Source organism: Macaca fascicularis, chromosome 6 (assembly GCF_037993035.2).
Source record: "Macaca fascicularis isolate 582-1 chromosome 6, T2T-MFA8v1.1".
Taxonomy (NCBI): Eukaryota; Metazoa; Chordata; class Mammalia; order Primates; family Cercopithecidae; genus Macaca; species Macaca fascicularis.
In genome coordinates this window covers 117,758,528-117,784,411 of record NC_088380.1, presented here as the reverse complement: position 1 = coordinate 117,784,411, position 25,884 = coordinate 117,758,528, and the positions used below count along the sequence as shown (strand labels likewise).

The 25,884-nt window shown below is 32.8% G+C and overlaps 1 protein-coding gene across 3 annotated transcripts in view; it reads right to left on the bottom strand.

Annotated features, from left to right (window-relative positions):
• Positions 1 to 25,884, bottom strand: part of CAMK4 (calcium/calmodulin dependent protein kinase IV) — a 255,400-nt gene that overhangs the window by 139,281 nt on the left and 90,235 nt on the right. For all 3 annotated transcript variants that reach the window (XM_005557500.5, XM_065546635.2, XM_073994032.1), the window contains exon 2: positions 1,495 to 1,573. In XM_005557500.5, coding sequence (XP_005557557.4) covers positions 1,495 to 1,573 — 79 coding nt within the window. The remainder of the gene's footprint in view (positions 1 to 1,494; positions 1,574 to 25,884) is intronic.

The window sequence follows — 25,884 nt, the reverse complement described above, 5'->3', positions numbered from 1 at the left end:
ACAATTTTTTAACCAACAAGAAATGGTACAAACAAGTCCTAAAACATCCTGTGTATGACCACTGCTAAAACATGCCATTTTACTTTCATAAGAAAGTAGATATTTAACAGGAAATTCTATTTCATAAAAGTTTTAATAATCCTTAGTTCAGATAGATTTTATGACTGTAAGAAACTAAATTAAGGGAAAATTCCAAATCTTATCCATCAAAAGATTCCTCTACATTCTGGAATAACTTAAATCATTGCCTACAACACACAGAAAATTCAGAATATAGAATTCATTAGTAGCAACTGCCATTCAAATTATTACCGACTTTCATTAAACTGTTTTTGTTATTTTGCTATGGCTTTAAATTCTAACAGATTGTTTAAAATGTCATTCTATTTCTATTTAGCTGAAAACCTTGTACTATTATGCTCTTCATTATACAAGATTCTACACAATTTCCCTGTGCCAGACAATACATAAACAGCTGGTAATTTTAAGCTGCCTTGAGGAATAAAAATTCCTTGGCCTAAAAATGTATTTGACTTAAAAATTTATGATACTTCTCAGCATACTTTACAACTGGGTTTTCATATATATATATATATATAGGTTTTCATATATATATACATTTCACATATTTGTTCACATGAAATTTGAAAAGGAATGTACTATAAAAGAATATCTTGTCTTTTTGTGGTTTTATGAGTAGAAACTGCATAAGAACACAAAATCCAAGCAGGGCATTAAAATGGCAAAATACTCTCTGAGGGTATAGACAGTATTACACAGGTGTTGGCATTTATATTTTGAACTCCTATCTACTGTGTTTCTTACTCATTAGAGATAAGCCTAAGTCACTTTTGCTTCTCAACTTACCTATGAATGTAGGGTAAAAGAAGCAATCCCCAAATAAAAACCTTCCTTTTCCAAGTACAAACTTCCAGATGAGGAGTTGAGTCCCAGAAAAATTAACATTTGTTCAATTATACTCTACTGAAACAAGCGCAACATTTGAAAATCAAGGCAAATTAGAATCTGATGACTCCTTTAACAAATACATTTGTGCTTTATTTCAAATTCTTTTCAATAGCAAGCTTTTCTAATATTAAAAAGTGGTTTTAATATTTAAATATTGAAATTATTATACAGTGTGTATATATGTCTGTGTGTGTGTGTGTGTGTGTGTATATATATATATATATATATATATATCTCCAAGAACATACCTGATATACAAAATAAGCTCTACCTGCCAATTCTAAATGTTTTTCCTTGCCAGACTTCTCCCCACAACCACATCCAAAGTAAGATCCAGTTGCTTTCAAAGACTCATGCAATTTCCACCATACAACAACATATTTGGGTTGCACTCCCATAATCAAGAGTCAAACGAGTCATTTGCACACCGCAGCTCTCTGGCCCCTTTGTTCTTCAAATCAGGTTCTTGCCTTCTCCAGGTCACAGGCCCCTTAGAGATGCCATTATATAATGAAATAAACTTACTGTTTTCTTTAACACTTTGAGAGCATAAGGCTTCTGGGTCCCCTTCTGTTTGCATCTGTACACAATGGATGTAGCACCCCTTGAGGGGGAAAAAGACAAAAAGAAAATGTTATGCTTTGGACATGAATTAAAGGGGAAAGCTTGAAAATAAGTGTCTCTTGCAATAACCCACATAACTGACAAGTGCTTATTATAAGTTCTATTATAGGACCAGCCCCAGCTGTCAACAGTACTTTTTTTTAAATCACAATTGAATATAGTTTGCTCAGAAAATTCTAGGTTTTCTAGCTTGCTCTTTTCCTTCTGCCTTATTGCTATACAAGTAACATACCTAGGGCTACTGCATTGAGAAGGCTCTGAAATAAATTAGGTCTTCAGATGAATGTTGTTTTTGAAGGAAACCCACCCAATTTCAGAATCCCAGAGCTTGCCTAAAGGTACATGTCTGGAATAAAACAAACCATATGACTTCAGGGAGAGGGTTCAAGTTTAGCACTCTATATAGTCTGCACTTTCACAATGTGGCAAGGGAGCTGGGACATCCCTCCTACTTTTTAATGTGTAAAGGAGATGGTAATATGTAAAGGAGACGGTAAGAAGACACTCAATAACTATTTTCATATATGTACAGGGTTATTAATAAGAAAGCATTAAAAAGCAGGACAACATGGTCCAAATGCTCCAAACACCACATGAGAAGTAAAAGAGTAAAAGAGAGATAAAAGAGAAATATAGACCAAACAGGCTTCCACTTCAACTTCAGAAAGAGAACTTCTAGAAACAGCTTAAGATCAGTAAACTTGTCAGACTTTGAAGATTAGGACAAAGGACCTCTTATAATATACTCAGTCCCATGGTCCTGAAATTCCAAGTGAGCACAAAGAATTATAAAAATAAAACACATTTCCAGCTATCTAAAGGTGACAAATTTTTAACAGAGCCAACAGAAGTCAAAGACTGGTGTGTTGTAAATGCAAATAGTTAAAAATATTAACATTTATTTTTAAAACCTTGGTAAGGTATGACATATACACAAAGTAATAAAGCATTTAAGAAATAGAATAAATGAAAATAATATAAAATTGATTTCCTTATTTTAAATTGTTTTAAAAGGTAACTAAGGCAAAAATATCAAATTTTTTTAAAGTTAAAAATGCATTGTTTTCTAGCATGTGTAAAAATAAAATGTATGACAACAACAGCACAAATGATGGAAGGAAGAAATTGGGAAATACTGTTGTTAAATCCTTATACTACATGTCTGGTAGTCTAATATTATTTAAATATAGACTGATTAAAGACGCATATTATGTAACCTAGGGCAATGACAAAAATAATTCTTTAACAGAAAAATCAATAATAATTCAATAATGGAGCTAAAATGAAATATTCAAGAATGGATTGCAAAGGAGCAAAATCAAAATAATAGATTTAAAAAATAAAACAGCTAACAATGTGGTGGTTTTTATTGTAATCATATAATTACATTAAATGTAAACCTTATAAACTGCTAATTAAAACTTAAAGAGCAGATTGGATCAAAAAAATCAAGACCAAACTGTATGCTGTGTACAAGAAACTCATTTTAAATATATCGGCATAAATAAAATAAAATAAAATATATAGGCATAAATAAAATAAAATAAATAAAATGATATATTAGGTTGGTGCAAACCTGGCAAAAGAGATACTACACAAACTCACCATAAGAAAGCTTATTAATATCAGACTAAGTAAATTTTAGCAAAAGGATAAAGGGGGACATTAATTATGAAGGGGTCAACTATGCAAAACAAAATAAATATAAATATGTGTACACCTAACAACAGGGTTTCAAAATACATGAAAGAAAATCTTATAAAACTAAAAGGAGAAATAAAAAATCCATAAATACACTTGGAAACTTCAATACACTGTCTCAGCACTTGATAGGAAAAACAGACAAACTCTCATCAAGGATTACAGAACAACAGAACAGCCCTACCAACTAAATTATACTAAGTGACATTTAGAAAAAAAACTCTACACCTAAACATCAGAACACATATTCTCTTCAAAGTTGTAGGACTCACACACTTCATTTACAGTCTTACTATAAAACTACAGTAATCTAGAGAGTGGTATTGAAGAAAGAATAGACATGAATACAAATGAAATGTCTTTTGCATGTGTTTTATAAAGGTAGATAAAGTTGCAAATGAAATAAAGAACAGTTGTCATATTTGAGATAAGGCATTGGATTAGGGTAGAGGTGAAGGAAAATAATAAAGTGATTAAGAACACAGCTCAACAATTACTAGCTACATGACCACATGCAAGTTACATGACCTCTTTGTGCCCTCAGTGTTCCCATCTATAAAATGGAAAAAATAACATTACCTATCTCATGAATTGTTGTAGAGCAAATGTGTTAATCTATTTAAAGCATTTAGAGTGATGTTCGGCACAGTAAGGCCTATAAAAGCATTTACTCTAATCGTTATATACTTCTATATTTTTATAATTTTTACAATAAAATACTCATATTCTTCATGTAATTCCTTGTGTATTCCTAGTGTAATTTTATTTTTATTTTTACTTTTTTTAAAAAAAGGATACAAAAATAGTCCTACACATATATGACGGATTAGTTTCTGACAAAGGTAAAAAGGCAATTTGGTGACAAAAAAAGACAGCTTTTCTAAAAACTAGTGCTTGAATGACCAGATATCCATATGCAAAAAGATAAAAACAAAATGTATCCATAACTCACATCTTATATTTAAAAAATTACTCAAAATGGATCACAGAGAGAAATGCAAAACCAGGAACTATAAAATTTCTTTTAAAAAACAGAAAAAAAGGATTGTGATCTTTAGTTAGGCAATGATTTCTTAGATACAAAACCAAAAATACAATAAATGAAAGAACAAGTAAATAAACTGAACTTCACTTAAGAGTGTCTGCTTTTTGAAAATGCGGGAGAAAATATTTATGAATCACATATCTTAAAAGGACTTCTATCTGGAATATATAAAGAACTCTCAAAACTCGATAAGAAAACAACACATTAAAAATGGGCAAAATATCGGAACACATACAACCGATAGTACAGAAATGTAAAGGGTCTTAAGAGACTAGAATGAACAAATGAATACATCAACAAATCGGATGACCTAGAAAAAATGAATAAATTCCTAGATACATACAACCTACCAAGACTGAATAATGAAGAAATAGAAAATCTGAACAGACCAATAATGAGTAAAAAGATTGAAATCGTAATAGTTTCCCATCAAAAAAAGAAAAGAAAAGAAAAAAAAGAAGGGTGGCCCTAAAGGCTTCACTGCTGAATTTTACCAAACATTTAAAAACCTAATACCAATCCTTCTCAAACTCTTTCAAAAACTGAAGAGGAGGGGATACTTTCAAATAAATTTTATGAGGCCACCATTACCCTGATATCAAAGCAAGACAAGACCACTATAAGAAAATAAAATATCCCTGATGAACATACATACAAAAATCCTCAACAAAATACTAGCAAACTGAATTCAACAGCACATTGAAAGGCTCATTCACCATGGTCAAATGATATTTATCCTTGGGATGCAAAAGTAAACATATTCAAATCATTAATTGTGATATACCACACTAACGAAACGAAAGGCAATTCATATGATCATCTCAATAGATGAAGAAAAAGCATTTGACAAAATTTAACATCTATTAATGATAAAAATCTCTCAAAAAGTTCATATAGAAAGAATGTATCTCAATATAATAAAGGCCATATATGACAATTCCACAGCTAATATGCTCAATGGTAAAAAGTTGAAAGCTGTTCCTCCAAAATCATGAACAAAACATGGATTCTCACTCTCAATAGAAACCCTAGCCAGAGCAATTAGGCAAGGCAAAGAAATAAAAGGAATCTGAATCAAAAAGGAGTAAGTTAAACTGTCCCTATTTTCAGGTGATATGATTATATACACAAAAACCCTTGAAAACTTCACCAAAATATAGTTAGAAATAATAAATGAATTCAGTAAATTTGCAGGATACAAAATCAACATTAAAAAATCAGCTGAGTTTCTATTTACGGATAACAAGCTGTCCAAAAAAGAAATCAAGAAAATAATTCCATTTACAATAGATGGAGATATAAAATACTTAGAAATAAATTTAAACAAAGAAGTGAAAGATCTGTATACTGAAAACTATAAACATTCGTAAAAGAAATTGAAGAAGACACAAATAAATGAAAAGTTATCCTGTGTTCATGAATTGAAAGAATCAATATCATTAAAATGTCCATATTACCCAATCTACAGATTCAATATAATCCCTATCAAAATTCCAATAACATTGTTCACACAAATAAAAAAAAAATTCCAAAATTCCTGTGGAATCACAAACGACCCCAAATAGTCAAAGTAATCTTGAGCAAAAAGAACAAAGATAGAAACTTCGCACTGCCTGATTTTAAAATCTACAAAGCTATAGTAATCAAAATGGCATGGTACTGGCATAAAAATAAACACATAGAGCCATGGAACAAATAGAGATCCCTGAAATAAATCCACACATTTATGGCCGATTGGTTTTTGACAAAGATGCCAAGAACACGTAAAGTGGAAGGAATATTTTCATCAATAAATGGTGCTAGGAAAACTGGACATCAACATGCAAAAGAATGAAATAAGACGCTTATCTCACACTATTTACAAAAATCAACTCAAAATGAAGTAAATACAAATATAATACCTGAAATTGTAAAACTACTACGTGAAAACATAGGAAGAAAGCGCTACAACACTGGTCTGGGAAATAATTTTTTGGATATGACCTCAAAGGCACAATTAACAAAAGCAAAAATAGATAACTGAAATTATATCAAACTAAAAAGCTCCTGCACAGCCAAGGAGACAATCAACAGAATAAAGAGACAACCTACAGAATGGGAGAAAATATGTTTAAACCATACATCTGATAAGGGGTTAATATCCAAAATATATAAGGAACTCAAACACCTCAATAGTAAGAAACTAAATAACTCTATTAAAACATGGGCAAAGCATATGGCTTAAAGCAATCTTAGAGTCAATACTATTCCTATCACACTACTAACATCATTTTTCACAGAATTACAAAATAACTATTCTAAAATTCATATGCATTCAAAAAAGAGCCTGAATAGCCAAAGTAAAAAGAACAAAGCCAGAGGCATCACATTACTGGACTTCAAAATATGCTACAAGGATACAGTAACCAAAACAGCATAGTACTGGTATAAAAACAGACACAATATACCAATGGAACAGAATATAGAACCCAGAAATAAAGCCACACACCTACAGCCATCAGATCTTCAACAAATTCGACAAAAGCAAGCAATGGGAAAAGTTCTACTTATTCAATAAATGGTACTAGGATAGCTGGCTAGCTATATGGAGAAGAATGAAACTGGACCCTCACTATATAGTGATATACAAAAGTTAACTCAAAATGGATTAAAGATTTAGATGTAAGACCTCAAGCTATAAGAATCCTAGAAGAAAATCAAGGAACCATCTTTCTGGACACTGGCCTTGGCAAAGAATATTTGCCTATGTCCTCAAAAGAAGTTGCAACAAAAACAAAAATTGACAAATGGGACCTAATTAAACTAAAGAGTTTCTGCACAGCAAAATGAAGTATCTAAAGTATCAACAGAGTTAACAGACAACCTACAACCACCAGAGGCTTGGAGTGGAGAGATTGGGGAGATATGATGTTAGTCAAAGTATACAAATGTTTAATTACCAGGAGGAACAAATTCAAGAGCTCTTGATAATATAGTTAATAATAATATACTGTATACTTAAAAAAAAATGAGGTAATTCATATGTTAATTAGCTTGATTTAGTCGTTCCACAATGTATACATATTTTAGAACATCATATTTACACTATAAAAATATATAATTGTTATTTCCAATGAAAAATGATTCGACCATATACTTCACCAAAGAAAATGTATAGCTGGCAAATAAGAACATGGAAAGATCCTCGGCATCATTAGTCATTAGGGAAATGGAAACTAAAATTACATGAAGATGCAACTACACACTGTGAAAGTTGGTTACACAAACTGGATTATCCTTTTCATACCCAACTAAAACAGTCTAGAGGCAGCACGGCAAGGTATTTGGGACACATAACATTGCTCCAAAAACGTAATTCTTTACAAGTCTGGCTGCTGAAACTGCCTGTTGTAACTAGAGACCAGTCTTCTTTGTAACTACTACAACTTTAGTACTAATGTGGCCCACTGCTGTCACTCACTGATCAGAGCTTACCAGTTCCCCAGAACTTTACTAATGCCAATGACCTTTCTCAAAAAGCAATATATAACATTTCTCCTTTTTATACAACCTCCAACCTCTTCGTTGTTCTTCTGACATATTGAAGACCACCTAGTCTGAATGTATGCCCCAAACTGCAATTCTTTCTTCTCAAATAAAACATTAAATTTAGAGATTTGTCTCTATATTTTTATTGTGACTTCAACAACACTTATTTGAATGACCTAAAAAATAAAAATAAAAAAGGCTGGCAAGGATGCAAAGCAATTGAAACTCTCACACATCACTGGTAAGAATACAAAATGGTACAGCCACTTTCAAAAACAGCTTGACAATGTTTTATAAAGTTAAGCGTATCATATGACTTATGTATGTCACTTCTAGGTATTTACTCAAGTAAGATCAAAACAATGTTCACTCATAAACTTGAACCTGAATTTTCACAGCAGCTTTATGAGTAATCACCAAAAGCTAGAAACAATTTCAATATTCCTCAACTGCGAAGTAGATTAACAATTTGTGATACATTCATATGGTGAAATTCTACCTAGAAATAAAAAAGGAATTAATGAGGGTACACAAAACAACTTAGTTGAATCTCATTTATAATATTCTCACAGGTTGGAGAGGGATTGACTACCAAGTAGTAGAGGGGAATTTTTTTCACATGATAGAACTATTTTATATCTTGACTGTTACGGTGTTTACACAACTATATACGATTGTCAAAACAAGTAAAACTGCAATAAAATAGGTAAAATTTACTGTATAGAAATTATGGTTCAATGAAAATACAGTAAAAAAAACTTTCTAAAAGAACTATATTGTTTAAAAATATTAAAAACCACATCACCAAAATGTAGTTTATAGCATTCAACCCATTCTATGTTCATTTAACAGTAATTGGTGAAATTTTAAAAAAAGAAAAAATATGAGAAAGATTTTCAAACAGAAGAAAACTAAAAATCTAATTTTCATTCTTATGGAAAATAAAATCAAAAAATTAATATTACTCAAAAATTCACATAAAAGAATATTAAATGGCATCCATTTCTTAATTTCCTCATCACATTCAATTAACCTATCAATAATTTCTATACATAAATCATTGTCATAGCAAAGCTTTTTAAGAAACAATGAACAAATATTTTGACTGATCAACTTCAGGAAACAAGTATACTAGAAACAAATTTTTAAAGGCAAGAAAGAGTAAGCTAAAAGAAGAAAACAGCCTAAACATATGTGGAAATAACAATTCAACAGTTTCTCAAAAACATAACCTATATTATTAATTGAAATTAAATAGTTGACTTAAGTATGTAAATGTAATCTTAGAAAGCAATCACATTTTCAGTATGTTCATATAAAAATAAAAACTATTTTGCCATAAAACATATTAAGTTAACTTTTAATACAGAAAGAACATCTTGCACAGTGTTGCATGTTCATTTCAAAATAGAATAAAGAGAGAACCGCCACAAAACTGCTTGAGATTCAAAAGAAGCAAGGAGATTATAGATTAGAGGATATTATATTTATGGAGTCATTCAACTGAAAAAAATAAAAATAAAGCTTTACTGTTCATGTCTATCCATTTATAACATATTCTTTAGCAAAAAGACCAAAGAATTACAGAAATTATTCCAGTTGTAATTTTTTCTGCCATGCATGAATTTGATGAGAAATAAAACTTATACTCTGAGCCTGATTTCTACTGCTTTCTTTTACATTAGTTTTCTTTAACAGGAATTCTACAAAAATTATTTTTGAGCTCTAGTTTTGTCTAATATGGTTAGTTGTTTATTTAAGAAAATTTTAAAAGCAAAAAGTTAAAAACATAGACCACCATATTTTTCATTACACAAAGAGAGACCTGTCAAACCTGTTTGTAAAATCACATGCAGTATTTGTACATTATAACTGCAATACTATGTATAAACTATAATATGTGTACAAATATACAAAATATATACAAATACAAAATATATATTATATCCCCACACATTGTTCTGTAAAGCTATTAAGATAGCTGGCACCGTGTGCCAAACTTATGGATGTGGGGGTGTGGGGGGAGCTCCAGATATAATATTTATTTTCCTGAGTATGTTTCAAGTATAAAGCCCATTGCTACCACATTTAGGACTATGTAGTATAGAAAGGGGTTCTTCATCTATCAGTTGACCTTAACATGCTCCTCACACCTAATTCACATGGAATAACTATTTCCTTTCTTTTTCTCCCATAATCTCACCATTTTTTCTTCCTCTCTTCTTTCTTGCTTTAAAGAAAGATAAATTGGTTTAATTTTATTTTTTCCTCCAAAAAACAACACAGGAGTGTTGACATAACTGTTCACCCACTAGCTGAGAAACAGATACCCAAATGAATTCAAAGGGCCAAGTACAGATCAAATCTGATTCAAAATGGAATTATGAAGACTGGGTTCACATTAGTATTTTTAGGAATGAAGATGAGATTGCACAAAGGTCAGACAATTTAGCATCAGGGGCATTATCCTATTAAGGGAGGTTATAAATCAGAAATTGTCTCTTCTATAAGAGGACATAGTGGGATGTTTGTGATTATTTGAGGGAAGCATTAAAGTGTGATTTCCCTTGCCAACAAGTCTACAATGTGCTCTTTGCAAATGCAAGCAAACTTCAGATATGGAATCTCTTATCACATAGAAGTCTGGAAGTACTGCTGACTACTCTGTTTCTCGGCTTCAGCTGGATCTCTGCAATGATATGCTTCATGGCAATGTAAAAGTGACTTTGCTGAGTTTATTAGGTCATGTAAGCTATTAAAGAGTTTCATTTTTTTTTTTTTTAATGGGAGGTGTCTTGAGATGAAAGCAAAAAATCTTGTTATCTTTTTCTAATGTTGAAGATGCTTGGTTATAAAATGTAGTTATGTCAAAAAATTAATCATTTTTTAACATTTCAATAGATTTAATTTTATTCTTTTCTTTTTGCATTTGATTTTTAAAGTTTTTGTTTTCAGTTTATGTGCTGACTGGAAAGATCCTCTTAATGCTCACTAGGAAAAAGGTTTGAAAGCAAAGCTGTGATTTAAAAGAAGTGTCAATCATAGGTTGAAAATATAATGTGTGCAACTCTACATATCATCATATTTCTCTTACATGATTGGCTTGCTATTATTTAATAAGCTCTTCTTTTCACTGACTTTTAGGTTACATGAATTATTAAAGAAAACTGGTTATATCCTCAAAATTGATTCTTCTTAGTGGTGAAAGTGTGTCATATTAAAGAGAAGGAACCTAAAAAAGTCAAAATCTGCAAGCATTTAATATCAGCATACATCTTGGCCCATTCTTGGGACAGCTTTTCATTGTTTCAGTCTCTATCTCTGTCAGCCTGCAACTCATCAATGCTCTTCAACACTAGAATGCTTCAGGATGTTCTTTGGTCACCAAGAGGGAAAAAAATCTGAACCTTAAAATCAACAAAGAACAGGAGGAAAGCTACTTAATTGATTTAATTAGTGATTTGACATTTTCAATCTACAACATGAAGAATGGCTAACCTTTAGAATTTAGAAGTTGCCATTTAGATCTGGAGGTTTCCCAAATCAGTTAAATATTATACTCCTAAAACAAATCTCAAGTATATCATGTCAAGGAATGATACTAAACTCCAGATGTTAAGAAAAGGCCAAGCCCAAGGTTTTGATAAGCTTGGCATCAGTCTGTCCATAACTGCACTCTTTCTTATTGAGTTCATTTACTTGCTTAATCCTGCAGAGAGCAAAGGTAAGTACCTCACTTCAGTCTTCTCATGTCCTCCTACTTGATGCCTTACATCCACTCTTCTGGCTGTCTCCCAGATAGAGTCCTCATTTGTTGTTTCAGCCTCATGTCAGCTTATTCTACAGTCACTGTCTTACAGGTATCATTCCTGACCTATACACCCTTTTTCAAGACCTTACATTGGCAACTATTAACTCTTCAACTCTGATCAACTCAAACTATGAATTTTTATATTCTCTACTTTGTGGCTCCAGTTTCTCACAACCTTGCTTGCCTGCTAAACAATTTCCTTAAGTTGTTGTCTAACAGCACCCAGTTGTGATTTTGGCCCTAGTGCTTGGATCTCCATAAACATTGGCTTAAATATGGCTCCTTTTATTTCAGACATTTAATAAAACTCCTGCCTTAAGATAAAGTAAAAGCTTAAGCAGCTCTGGAATCCAAATCCTGAATTTTAGCTATGACAAGGTAAAGCAAAAACAGCCTCAAATTATCAGATAGCTTAAGTATTGGTTCTCAATCACAAAGTGATACATCAATAACAATAAAACTATGGAATAAAGGGTCTTAATAACTCTTACCAGTTTTCTTTTCTTCAAAATATTTTATGCATCATATTGTTAGCTATTAGTATCAACTAATCAAACATCTTGTGAAAAGTTTATTTTCCTTATTTTCTGTGAGTGGGTGTGTGCACATGCATGCAGCACACAGAACTGAATTTTTGATCAACCATTTAATGTTGTAATACATGAATGAAGACAGCTATTGTTCTTTTTTCAACTTTTATCCTCCATTCCCAGTCCTGTTTACCATCTACTATGTTTAATGTGTATCTACACAATTCCATCTCCATACCTTCAATTATGCTTATTAATATTCATAAGCAATATATACCACTGTTTCTATACACTATTTAGATTTTATAGAAGTGTTACTATACCATATATCTTAGTCCTCAATTGGCATTTTTTCACTGAACATGATGTTCTTGAGATCTATTATTGCTGATTAACATAGTTCTTAGTAAGTCCTCTTAATTGCTGCCACTCAACAAATATACCACATTTTATTTGTTCAGTATGACTTCAATGGACACTTCGGTTTTTAACTACTTCAAGCCAAAATTTAATGAATCTTCTTTCCTCTAAGTTTTTCCACAATGTAGTTATAATTTTCTAATGAGCCTGCAATTTTTCCTGCTGTCTATGGGAAATCTTTTTAATTGGGAAGTAAAAGCACCAATGTTGTAATCCCTGAAGTCAGGCATACCACCAAAATGCACTAGACCAGCAGCTCACAGAAATCTCACCCTACATCTTTATGCTTGCATTCTCAAATAGAATCAAGGATACAATGTAATTAATTTTGAAGTACTAGAAAAGTTATTTCATTGTAGGGAGCACTGTCCTCAAGGCTGAGGTTAAGAATTGTAAGAAAATGATGCTTAAATTGCCTGGGTGTGAGCAATATTTAGTCATATATTTAAAAGCAGCAGAAATCACTGTTTGTTTTTAAAATCGAGTTAAATTTCATTAAATGAAAATTTATTAGGCACTGTGCTAGGCACTTTATGGGATTATAAGGATGGTTCTGGCCCTTAATGAACTTAAAACATAATATGAAAATAAGAAAAAAACCTATAAATAAATATATAATTTTCTAAGTAGGTTAAATACTAAGATCAAAACCATGGAACTCTGGGTAGCACAAGTTTATAATTTATTGTCAAGCCTGTATGTTTTTGAGATTAGGATTAATTGATTATGTCAAAACCATATACATAAATCAGGACTATCCTTGGCAAACAGACATCTGTAGTCCCCCTACTATTGGGGACTAAAAAGGAGGGAGAAAACTGGGGAGCCCTCTTGTAGGAGGGCGAATTTAAGTGGGTCTTCAAGGTGGATAGGGACTAACAAAGGCAAAAGAATAGACTGGCAGGTGTTCCACAGAAATGATCTTACTCAAGCCTCAATGTTCAACTTCTGGAAAAACTGTCAAATAGTTTTTCAATGTGGTTGTATCATTTTCATTCCCACAAGCAGGGTATGAGAGTTCTAGTTGCTCCACATCTTCATCAACATTTGGAAATGTCAATTATTTTAGTTTTTGCTATTTTAGTGGGTATGAGGTGATGTCCTCTTGTGGTTTTAATTTACATTTCCATGAATAATGATGTTGAGTACTTTTGCAGGGACTTATATGTAATTCATTCATCTTCTTTTGTGAAGCATTTTGGTCTTTTGCCCATTTAAAAAAATATGACTTTGTTTTTATTATTTTTACGAGTTTTTAAAAAATTCCAGACACAAGATTATTTGTTATAAATGTGTATTGTAAAATTTCTCCCAGTCAATAGTTTGCTTTGTTATTGTTCTTAATGGTGTCTTTTGATCATCATAATCTTTAAATTTTTAGATCTAATTTAACAGTTCTTTCATAGTGAGTGCTTTTTGTGTTCTAAGAAATCATTGCTCATCCTCAAGTCATAAAGATATTATCCTAGTTTTCTTCTAGTAGTTTTCTAGTTTTAACTTTTATGTTTATGTATATGACATATCTTGAATTATTTTTTGTTTGTGGTATAAGGCATGTATCAAGGTATATTTTTTCCACGTATTTATGTAGTTGTTACAGCACCTTTAATTGAAAAGACTTTCTTTCCCCATTGCACTGCCTCAGTACTTTTGCCAAAAATCCACTGACTATTGATCTATGGATCTGTGTCTGGGCTCTATTCTTTCTATTGTTATGCCAATGCCTCACTACTCTGATTTCTGTAGTTTTACAGTACAGTTATCTATGGGGGATTGGTGTTCCCAGATCCACCATTGACACCAAACTCCATGGATGCTCAAATCCCTTACATAAAATGGTATAGTATTTGCATATAATCTATGCACATTCCCCTTTATACTTTAAATCATCTCTAGATTACTTGTAATTTGGGGTATTCTGGTTATTTTACTTTTCCTTGTAACATTTAGAATCAACTCATTGATGTTTACCAAAAACAACAACAACAACAACAAAAAAAAAACAGAAAAACAAAGATCCTACTAGGATTTTCATTAGGATTGTATTGAATCTGTAGATCAATTTGGAGAAAACTGACATCTTAATATTGAGTCCTCCAATCCATTTACATTGTATATCACTCCATTTAGGTTTCCTCTGATTTCTCAGCAATATTTTGAAGTTTTCCTAGTAAATGTCTTTTATGTCTTTTGTTAAAGTTACTGTTCATTGCTTTTTATTTCCTGATGTAATTGTAATAATATTTTAGAATTTTCTTTTATGGGTGTTTGCTTCTAATATATATCAATACAATTTATTTTTGTATGGTGACATTTATCTTACAACCTTGCCAAATTAACTTATTAGTCTACTAGAGTTTTTTATTTGTTTGTTTTTTTTTGGCGGGGGGGTAGAATCGTGAGGATTTCTACCAAAAAAATAGCTTTTATCTGAATAAATAGTTTTGCTTCATATTTTGCCTTTTTCTTGTCCGACTGCACTAGCTTGGACCTCAAATATAATATTCTATTTAAGAGTGGGAGCAGATATCCTTGCCTTATTCCTGATCTTAAGGTAAAAGCACTCAGTTTTTCATCACTAAAAATGACATTAGCTATAGTTTTTTCATAGATGTGGTTTGCCAAATTAAGAAAGTTCCCTTTCTTTCTTACTTTGCTGAGAGGTTTATTTTTCTTTTTTAATTATGAATGGACAGTGAATGTTGTCAAATACTTAATCTACCTTTATTGAGATGACTGTATGGTTTTTTTCTCATTAATATCTAAATGTGGCTACTTCCACTAATCAAGTAGCTAATGTTAAGCTCACCTTATCCTTGGGATAATCCCCACTTGCTGATGATGTATTATTTATATTTCTGGGTTCTATTTGCTAATAATTATAAAAGGACTTTTACACCCATGAAAAATTAAAACCATGAGGGACAAATCTATAATTTTATTTTCTCTTAAATATTTATAAAATAATGTGGTATTAGTGTTATGCTGTTCTCATAAAAAAATCGGACTTTTTAAAAAAATTTTCTGCAAAAGTCTGTGCAATATTGGCACTATTTACTTCTTATGGCTTTTGTAGAATTCACCAGTGAAAATATCTGGGCTCTGGAGTCTTCTTTTGAGGAAGACTTTTAATAGAAAATATATTTACTTAACAGATGTAAGGTTATTTCTATTTTTATTTCTTATGTCACTTTTGGAAGGTTGAATCATTTTAGAAAATTTTTCATTTAATTTGTTGAATGTATCAGCCCAAAATTGTTCTTTGTTCATAATATCTTTTCAATATCCATAGGGTTTATAGAGATATTCCTTTTTATTCCTAATATTGGACTTTGGTTTTTTTTGCTTGTTTTCTTTACCAGTCTTGCTAGAGGTTTGTAAATTTCATTAATCATGTCAAAGGGCCAACCTTTAGCATTTTAAATTTTTCCCATTATTTGCTTTCAATTTTATTGACTTCTACGTTATCTTTTTCCCTCTTTTCTACTTCCTTTGAAATTGAATTGCATCTCTCTTCTTTTATATCTATTTGGCTTCTTAATGTAGAAATGTAGTTCATTAATTGTAAATCTTTTTAAAAAACACTCAATGCTAAAATTTTCCTTTAAACACTACTTTAGCTGTATCCCACAAATTTTGATATGTTGTATTTGAATTACCATTTAGTTGAAAATATTTACCAGATCTCCTTTAATTATTTTCTTTATCCCATGGCTTTATCCCGTGGTTCGCTCATCAGAGTGAACAGGCAATCTACAGAACGGGAGAACATTTTTGCAATCTATCCATCTAACAAAGGTCTAATATACAGAATCTACAAGGAACTTAAACAAATTTACAAGAAAATAAAACAACCCCATCAAAAAGTGGGCAAAGGATATGAATGGATATTTCTCAAAAGAAGACATTTATGTGGCCAAGAAACAGGAAAAAAAGCTCATCATCACCGGTCATTAGAGAAATGCAAATCAAAACCACAATGAGACACCATCTCATGCCAGTTAGAATGGTAATTATTAAAAAGTCAGGAAAATGGCGATTATAAAAAAGACAGATGCTTGCGAGGCTGTGGAGAAATAGGAACCCTTTTACACTGTTGATGAGAGTGTAAATTAGTTCAACCATTGTGGAAGATAGTGTGGCAATTCCTCAAGGATCTAGAACCAGAAATACCATTTGACCCAGCAATCCTATTACTGGGTATTATACCCAAAGGATTATAAATCACTCTGCTATAAAGACACATGCACATGTATGTTTACTGCAGGACTATTTACAATAGCAAAGACTTGGAACCAACCCAAATGCCCATCAATGATAGACTGGATAAAGAAAATGTGGCATACATACACACACACACACACACACACACACACACACACACACATATATATACCATGGAATACAACACAGTAATAAAAAAAGGATGAGTTCATGTCCTTTGCAGGGACACGGATGAAGCTGGAAGCTATCATTCTCAGCAAACTAACACAGGAACAGAAAACCGAACAGCACATGTTCTCATTCATAAGTGGGAGTTGAATGATGAGAACACAAAGACACAGGGAGGGGAACATCAACCACCAGGGCCTGCTCAGGGGTTGGGGGAAGGGAAGGGAGAGCATTAGGCAAATATCTAATGCACACAGGGCTTAAAACCTAGATGACGGGTTGATAGGTGTAGCACACCACCATGGCACATGCATACCTGTGTAACAAACCTGCATGTTCTGCACATGAATCCCAGAACTCAAAGTAAGATAAGAAAAAAAAAATACCAACTATAAAGTGGGAAATTTTAGAGATGTGTATTATGTTTCAATACATGATCTATTTTGAAGAACTGCTTATGTGTTCTCAAAAAGGATTATATTTTACAGTTACTTAATATGATGTTCTGTAGTGTCAATTAAGTCAAGGTGATTGGTAATATTCAAATCATGTATATTCTTTATTTTTTGTTCACTTGTTCACGTGTTAAAATCTCTAGCTTTGTGAATCTATTTCTCTCTTCTCCTTCAATTTTTGCCTTATCTGTTACTAGTTGCACATACATTTAGAATTATGACTTTCTGATGTATTAAACTAGTTAAATCATTATGAAATGCCCCTTCATTTCTGGCAATGCATTTTTAATTGAAGTTTGTTTTACATCATACTAAAAATAGCATGAACTATTTTATCATCAGTTAAATATAAAAAACAACTTTCTTATATTTAGAATTTGAATATTTCTTTTAATATCCTTTTATTTTCATTCTATTTGTCTTTATATTTAAAGTGCATCTCCTATAGATAATATTGAAACTTCTTTCAATGTATCAATTTCTGCCTTTGGAGTATTTAGTTCATTTATATTTAATATTATTTGTGATATAAATAGGTTTAAGTCATCCTTATTATTTTAAAAAATGGTTTCATTTGTTCTACTTTCCTGCTATCATTTGGATTATTTTATTATTTTTGAATCTTCTACCTTATTGATTCTCTTGGTCTTTAAGGGATATCTTATTATTTTGTTAGTGGTTGTCCTCAAGATTTTAGCATATATCTTATCTTACTTTTCTCAGTTTACACTGTAAAATATAAACGTCTCAAAACAGTAATTCCATTTAACCACCTCCTCTTCCTTTCCTATCTTTTGGACTGTTATTATCCTATATTTTACTGCAGTGACTTGATTTTGCTTTAAATGATCAATTTTCTTAAAAGATACTAAGGGCAGAATAAAAATGTGTCTCTAATATTGCCTATATTCTATTTCCCATGCTCTTCATTGACTTCTATAAATCTGAACTTATATTTAGTGTTATTTTCCCTCAAATTAAAAAGTTTGTTTGGCATTACTTGTGGTTTATGTGCTGACAATAGATTCTCTCAGTTTTCATTTATTTTTAAATGTCTATTTTAGTCTCATTTTGAGACATATTTTAACGAGATATACAATTCTGGGAAGACAGGTTTTTATTTTATTTTTTTCTCTGGAACTTTGAAGGTGTTGTTCCATTGTCTTCTGGTCTCCATTTTTTTTTTCAAATGGGAAATTAGTCATCATTCATATTCACTGTTCTCTTATATACAGATGCTCCTTGACTTATAATAGGGTCCCAATAAACCCACTGTATATCAAAAATATCCTAAGTGGAAAATGCATTTAATGCTGGCAACACAGCCAATGGTCCTCAATTTACAAGTGCCTTGACTTGTGATTTTTTGATTTTACAAGAGTGCAAACATGATACACATTTAGTAGAAATCATCAATTTGCTATAGGATTTTGCTCTGATAAACCCATCATAAAGTAAAAAAATCGTAAGTATAGGACTGTCTGTATATCATATCTTTGTTTCACGGTTCCTTTTAAGATTTTCTCTTTATCTTTGGTTTCTGGCTTTTGAGGATATACCTACCTTTCGTTCTCTTTGCGTTTACCATGTTTGTTATTCAAAAAGCTTCTTGAATCTGTAATGTTCTTTATCAACTTTGGAAAATGTTTTCCTATTATATCTGTAAACATTTATTTCTGCCCATTTATCTCTCCCCACTCCCTCTGAGACATATATTCCATCTATGATAGCCTTCTTGATACTTTCCCACAAGTCGTTAAGACTGTTCCTTTTTACCAACTGGCTTTTCTCCCTATGCTTCAGATTGGATAATTTCTACTGATTTGTCTTCAAGTTCACTGACAATTTCTTCTGCAGCCCTTAATCCATTCTTAAGCTTACTCATTGTAAATTTCACATAATGTACTTTTCAATTCTAAAATTCCCGTTAGGCTCTTTTACATCGTTTCCATTTCTGTGCTGAAATATTCTCTATGTTTATTTATTATGCCCATATTTTGCTTCACGTTCTTGAATATATTAATAATTACAACAGTTGTTTTATAGTCTTTATCTGCTAATCCCAACATCTGAATTATTTCCAAGTCTATTTTATTGACTCCCCTTACACCCACCCCACCCTGATTCTACGTCACAATTTCTTGCTTCTTTGAATGTCTAGTAATTTCTTAAATTGTGTGATAGACATTTTTAAATGATACACACTAAGGAGTCTGGATTATATTATCTACTTTTAAACAGAGATGACCTTTTTTTTAGTAGCAAGCAGTTACATTGCTGATGAATCCTTTTGATCCTATCAAGTTTGGTTTTATTTATTAGGATAAAACTGTTTGAATTTTGATATTGATTCTGTGTCATGGTCCTTGCTCTCTAGGACGTGATCCTTCCTATTTAAGTGTGATCGTTTTGAGGTCTCAAACAAATACCCGAGGTGCTCAGCAATGTTTCTACACCCTGGCCTAGCCAGAGATCTAATGTCTTCCAGTTGTACATGCCTACCTATCCTCAGAGATCTCTGTTACCTCTCAGCTTCTCCACAGTTGTTTCTGCTTCGCCTCAAAAAATCTCATCATTCATTGTCCCAGTTAGAGAATCCAGGTGAATATGGTACTCACCTGTGTTTCCCTTCTCTCAATGATCACAGCCCTTTGTTGCCCATTTCTCAATGCCTGAAAACAACTGTCTTATAACTATAGTCCGGGTTGGTTGTAGAAGAAGGGCAAGTGTAGTACCTTTGATTCTCACAAGCAGAAGTCTTTCCTCATAGTCTTAATTTTTATCACCTTATTGAATTTGATTCAGACATGATTGTTACAGAAGAGAAAATAATATGTTTATTCTTTATGCATTTATTAAGAGTAAATTGCAAATGTTGACAAAACTTGTGACTGAAGGAGATTAACAAATGATAAATCTATTTAAGGGCAGAATTAAGAAATTTCCCTTTGGTGTTCCAGGCAGCTTTTTAAACATCAACAGCATCTGTTATTGTTTCTGGAGAAGAAAAGGATTTTGAGGCATGAGATATAATTATATTATGTCAAAACACTGCACTCAAGAATTTTTCCTGTTGAATAGATGATCATACATATTTTAGGACAAAATAACTACCCATTTTAGATCACAGGCCTTGAGACTACACCCACTGCTGTTTCTAAAGGATTCATGTGGCTGAGAGCTATACCAGATGGCTAATACAGACATGGAAGAGATTTCACATCTCCCAGCTGTGACTTAGGCTTGTCAGTGACATTGAGTAATATTTAGCATTTAATATTAAGAAACTGTATGAATTAAAAGTCACTAAAATTACTCCTTCAACAAGAGGCTTAGCAGAGGCAAGGTTGGTAGTTTATCTAGCACATAGATGTGTTTTGTTTGGCCTGAACAGGGTTTTTTAAAAATGCTGAATGTTTTGCCAACATTTAAAAATTGGGAGATTTCACCAAAATTCAGATTTCCAGCTTCTCTTGAATACAGCAACACTAACTCCTTTTTGTGTCCAGCAGCATTGGTGAGACCTGAGCGGCAACTTTTTTGAGAGCCGGCAGCTTCACACATTTATACCACCTCCCAGCTCCTGTTGACATATACACTTGCCTCCTGTAATCTCATGAACACCCAGGAAGTAGGAGTTCCTGGTAACCAAAGCAGAGAAATGTTGAAAAGCTCACTTCCAGGGGTGTAGGTAGGATTATCAATTATTAGAGCTTATTTCATGTCACCTCTTTACAATTCAGTCTAGTGGTTAGGAGTCCATGATTATTCCATTTCAGAAATCAGACAATGTTGGTATTAGGAAATGACATTATGCTACGATCACTACAAAAGAGAAAAGCTAAAACCAATTTAACTATGACAGCCCATAGTATGGCTGCAGGATACATCTTGATTGCACAGATGTTAAAATGTGAAAGACCACGCACTTTAATATCAATTAAAAATGGCAATATTTGCTGGGTGCAGTGGCTCACGCCTGTAATCCCAGCACTTTGGGAGGCCGAGATGGGTGGATCACCTGAAGTCAGGAGTTCGAGACCAGTCTGACCAACATGATGAAACTCCGCCTCTACTAAAAATACAAAAGTAGCTGGGCATGGATGCTTGCCTGTAATCCCAGCTACTTGGGAGACTGAGGCAGGAGAATAACTTGAACCGGGGAGGCAGAGGTTGTAGTGAGCCGAGATCGTGCCATTGCACTCCAGCCTAGGCAACGAGCAAAACTCCATCTCAAAAACAAACAAACAACAAAAAAAGGCAATATTATATATGAATAGTATTACACATTAATGCTAAGTTACAAATTAATTTCAGTTTCTATCATTCCTGTTTCTACTCCATAGCCTTTTAAATAGGCTCCAGGCCTCTAGCCTTACTCCCCTTTAGTCTTCCTCCTTTCTACTATTGGAACAATCCTTCTAGAATGGAAATCTGACCATGACCCTCCCCTATGCTCACTATCCCCATGATGATGAGAAAAATTCAGTTTCCTCGGCATGTCATGTGAGACCATGTGCCATCTTGCTCATCTTTCTTCTGGTCTTATCTACTTTTGTCCTCCCTTTTCTACCTAGCAGTATCAGATTCACTGAGTTGAGTATGCTTCTCTTTTTGTTTACATCACCTCCTCCACTTTTCTGATGAACAAGGTTTTAGGCATTAATGAATTCAACATAATCACCATCTTGTATGGCACACATATCACATTCTTTTTTATTCCATCTTGGACTCATAGGAAGTTAGCTTTTTCCACTCCTATACCTAATATCTCCTTTGTGGTTGATTCACATACATGCCTATCTAGACCAGAGTTTGCAAACAGCCATCTCATAAGTTGATTCCACCTTTCAGTTATATCTTGCATACAAAATGTTTAAACAAAAATGTTTAGACAGTTCTTTTAACTGGATGTCAATATTAATAATAGGCACATTTTACATTTTAAGAAAATATAGTACTAGCATTCCTGGATAACCACAATCAGTTAAAGGTGGCAGTAGTTGTCTCATCAAAACTGGACATGCTGTCTATATTGTGTCAGGGATACCAACAGTCTCCATGACTTTTAATATATCTTCTCACTCATTTACAATACAGGCTTGCCCTCTATAAGCATCAGAATTAGCAATTTTCATTATATACTGGGAACTCGTAACATTCACAGAGCATCTTACTGATCTATGTCCCTGGTGCCTAGCATGCAGCCTGGAATATGTAACTGAAGCTCAAGAAATGTTTTAGAGATTGGAGAAATCTGATATAATAATCACAACAACCCAGCAAAAAGGCGAGGGATATTATGATACACAGCTGATAAAGAAACCACAGTTTGGGAAGTTAATGTCTTGTTCAAAAAGACATAGTTAATAAAGGGAAGAGTTGTTAACTGAATCCAAGACTCTGCTCTGTCTCAGGCCTTCTCACTAAGGCAGTCTCTTGTGGAAGTCTATCCAGACAGGTCACAAAAACTTAATACTTTTTCAATTGATAAATTAGTCACTACTACTATTGGAACAATCTTTCTAGAATAGAAATCTGACCCCACCATTACAAAGCATATTGCACATTGCCTTGTATTATAGTAAATTGTGTGCATGTGTCTCTCCAGTGTGACTTGAGGGTGAAGGCCTGTGACAAGCTAGTGTCTTTCATATAGTAGACCTGCAATACTGGCTTGGGCTTGGAGAATTAAAATAAATTGAATGACTAACTCTCTGCTCCTTACCACCTCTATCATAACAATGTCTTAAATCCTATAAGAGAGGAGGAAGAAAAGGGAGGAAGAGAGGAGAGAAGAATATTATTATAAAAGAAAAATAAAAATACAACGAAGAGTCTACTTATACCTACTTACTGTTTTCCATCTTTGTCAACAGTATTTGCCATCATAAGACTGATAAAATTATGTGGTTTCTAATCTATTTAGATTTTAAAGTATTACCTTCATTATCCTCATACTTACTCTGTCGGCTCTGTCAGTTATTTGTATTTGTTTCCAGGAAAACTCTGTCTTTATTAATGCAATTATCTGATTCTTTCATTCAGGCCAGAAGTGACATTAGTGACATTTCATTACAATTTAAGAGACACTCTTAGAATTAGAAGTGGCACTGCTTTTCTGGACAGTGTTGTCTAAGTTGAATTGCCTAGGACTGGTATCAGAGCTTGGTATTTCCAGTTTGTTAGTTCCTCCACCTCCAACCCCACCTTCCACTCCAAAATAATATCTTCTTTCTCTCTCCCCTTAGATAATAAAGTCATTAGGCAATAAAACAACTGTTCCACATGGCTATGTTATGGCAATCAGTCTTAAGAGAGTCTTATACTTTATAACAGTATTGAATGAGACTCACTTTACTCATCTCAGAAACAGAAACCATATCTGGGATTTTATTACCTGACAAATTCTGGGGCAGGCACAGTAGTACTGCACAGCCATGTGGATCATAAAGAATTGTGATCCACCTAGCCATACACTTTGCCAACTTTAAATCCAAATATGGAAATTTTGATCACCTTTTTCAGGCTATTACTTAGTAAGCCATTTTGTGTCATAGATAGATAACATACTTCCTCCTAATGCATTTACTAAATTATGTAATACATTTCCACAAACCAACCATTACGAATTATAACCACTTTCTTGCCATAAATGAAAAGCTGAGGTATAAAGGGATTAAGCAACTTGTGTAAATTAAATCAAGTGTTTCCATTCTCTTTGCATGTAGTACAAATCTGCTTTTCTTTTTTAGCAACCTAACTTTATACAATCTAATAAAAAAATAGCCTTTTAATACTGTTTTCCTTTTTTTAACATATTACTCCACTGGCTTCAGGATTCTGAATTTATTTGAAAACAAAATGTAATATTTGCATTCAGACAATACAGGGCCTGTTGTTCAAAAATTACTAAAATTTCAACATGGCCACGGCAGAGCATTAAACCAAGTGCAGAGCCCTTTTGAGCATAGGAATCTGTGGGGCTGTACAGGACACATGCCCATGAAGCTGGTCCTGACCACAGACAAATCACTTGGCCTACCTGACCATCAGATTACTCATCTACAAATGAGGGGCATAATCACATATACTTTATCTACCTCATGGATGCATTATAAGGATCACAAAAGTTCAAACTCTTTGTAGGGTCTGAAACATGTTAAAAATATGTTTGTGTTACAATTATTGGCTAATGCACATTATTTATTTATTTAACAAATGCTGTATTATAAAACACTTTCTACAGGCTAAGCTTGAATGAATGAGTATTGCTTATTACCCTAAGAAAACTCAAATTCTTTCTTAAAACATAGGCTTTACCATGATTTTATATCAATTGTGTACTTAGGGAAGTTAACAATATACTCCTTGAAATAAGAGTTTACTGTATAGATCTAACTAGGCGCAAATGGGTGCCTTAAACTAACCTAAACTGCTTTAAATCACTATGTAATGTAACTCTGACATTTGAAATTCATTTTTTAGCACATTCCAGTCTCTGCCTGGCCTGACCTCTAATTTCTGGGAAGAAAGTTTCCACTTGTTTCTTATTAGATGCATTAATATTCAGTCCCTCTTACAGGTATCAGAAGCCTATGGTCTCTTCAATTCTAAGTCCATGTCCTTTATTAATATTATCATTTTTAATGCCTCTTTGGTAGTTTTCCTGCATTTTGTTTTTGGGTCAAAAACAAAGGAGAGAAGCTTGAACCAGCTGGAAATTTCAAGATGAATTCCTATGCGCTCTTGATCCTCAAAATATATTAGGATACAATTACAAAAACAACTCAATTTTTAGTGTAGAGGTCAAACGTCTTCACTTCTTGTTCTGGTTTTGTTCTCAACCAATCTTTGAGAGAACATTTAAATAGTTCTGAAACAGGTTAGAATATTGCTATTCCTATTCTTGAAAATGCAATATTAATTGAAATTATAGATTCCTTGCTCCTGGTGATTTATCAATGCCAGGAAAGCACCGAGACACTATGGGTTCCTATCCCTTTTTTCTTGTAATATAACCACAATGTCACCTAAGAAAACTATTTTTTAAAACAAGTGATTTAAACAAATAATGTTTGCAGGTCAAACATGACACTATCTCTATGCCTGTAGAGGAGCCTTCACTGTGCATCTTCATGTTCTTCAAACATCCATTTAAAGCTAAGGCTCCAGTCCTCAGAGCTGCAGGAAGATCAATCACTCAACATCTATCAGAAGCTCAGAGTTAAAAGAAAAAGTCACCTCAGGTGTTCTTGTCTTCAAAGAAAAAAAGAAGGAAAAGAAGGTTACAACTCAAAGTATGTTTGGAAATGTTAGTTTGAGCCTCCTGGGCAAATGTCTGTGGAGTGAGACTAAATGGTTGAGAACAGTTAAGTGGGACAGTGGCGATCACAAAGTACCTCAAAT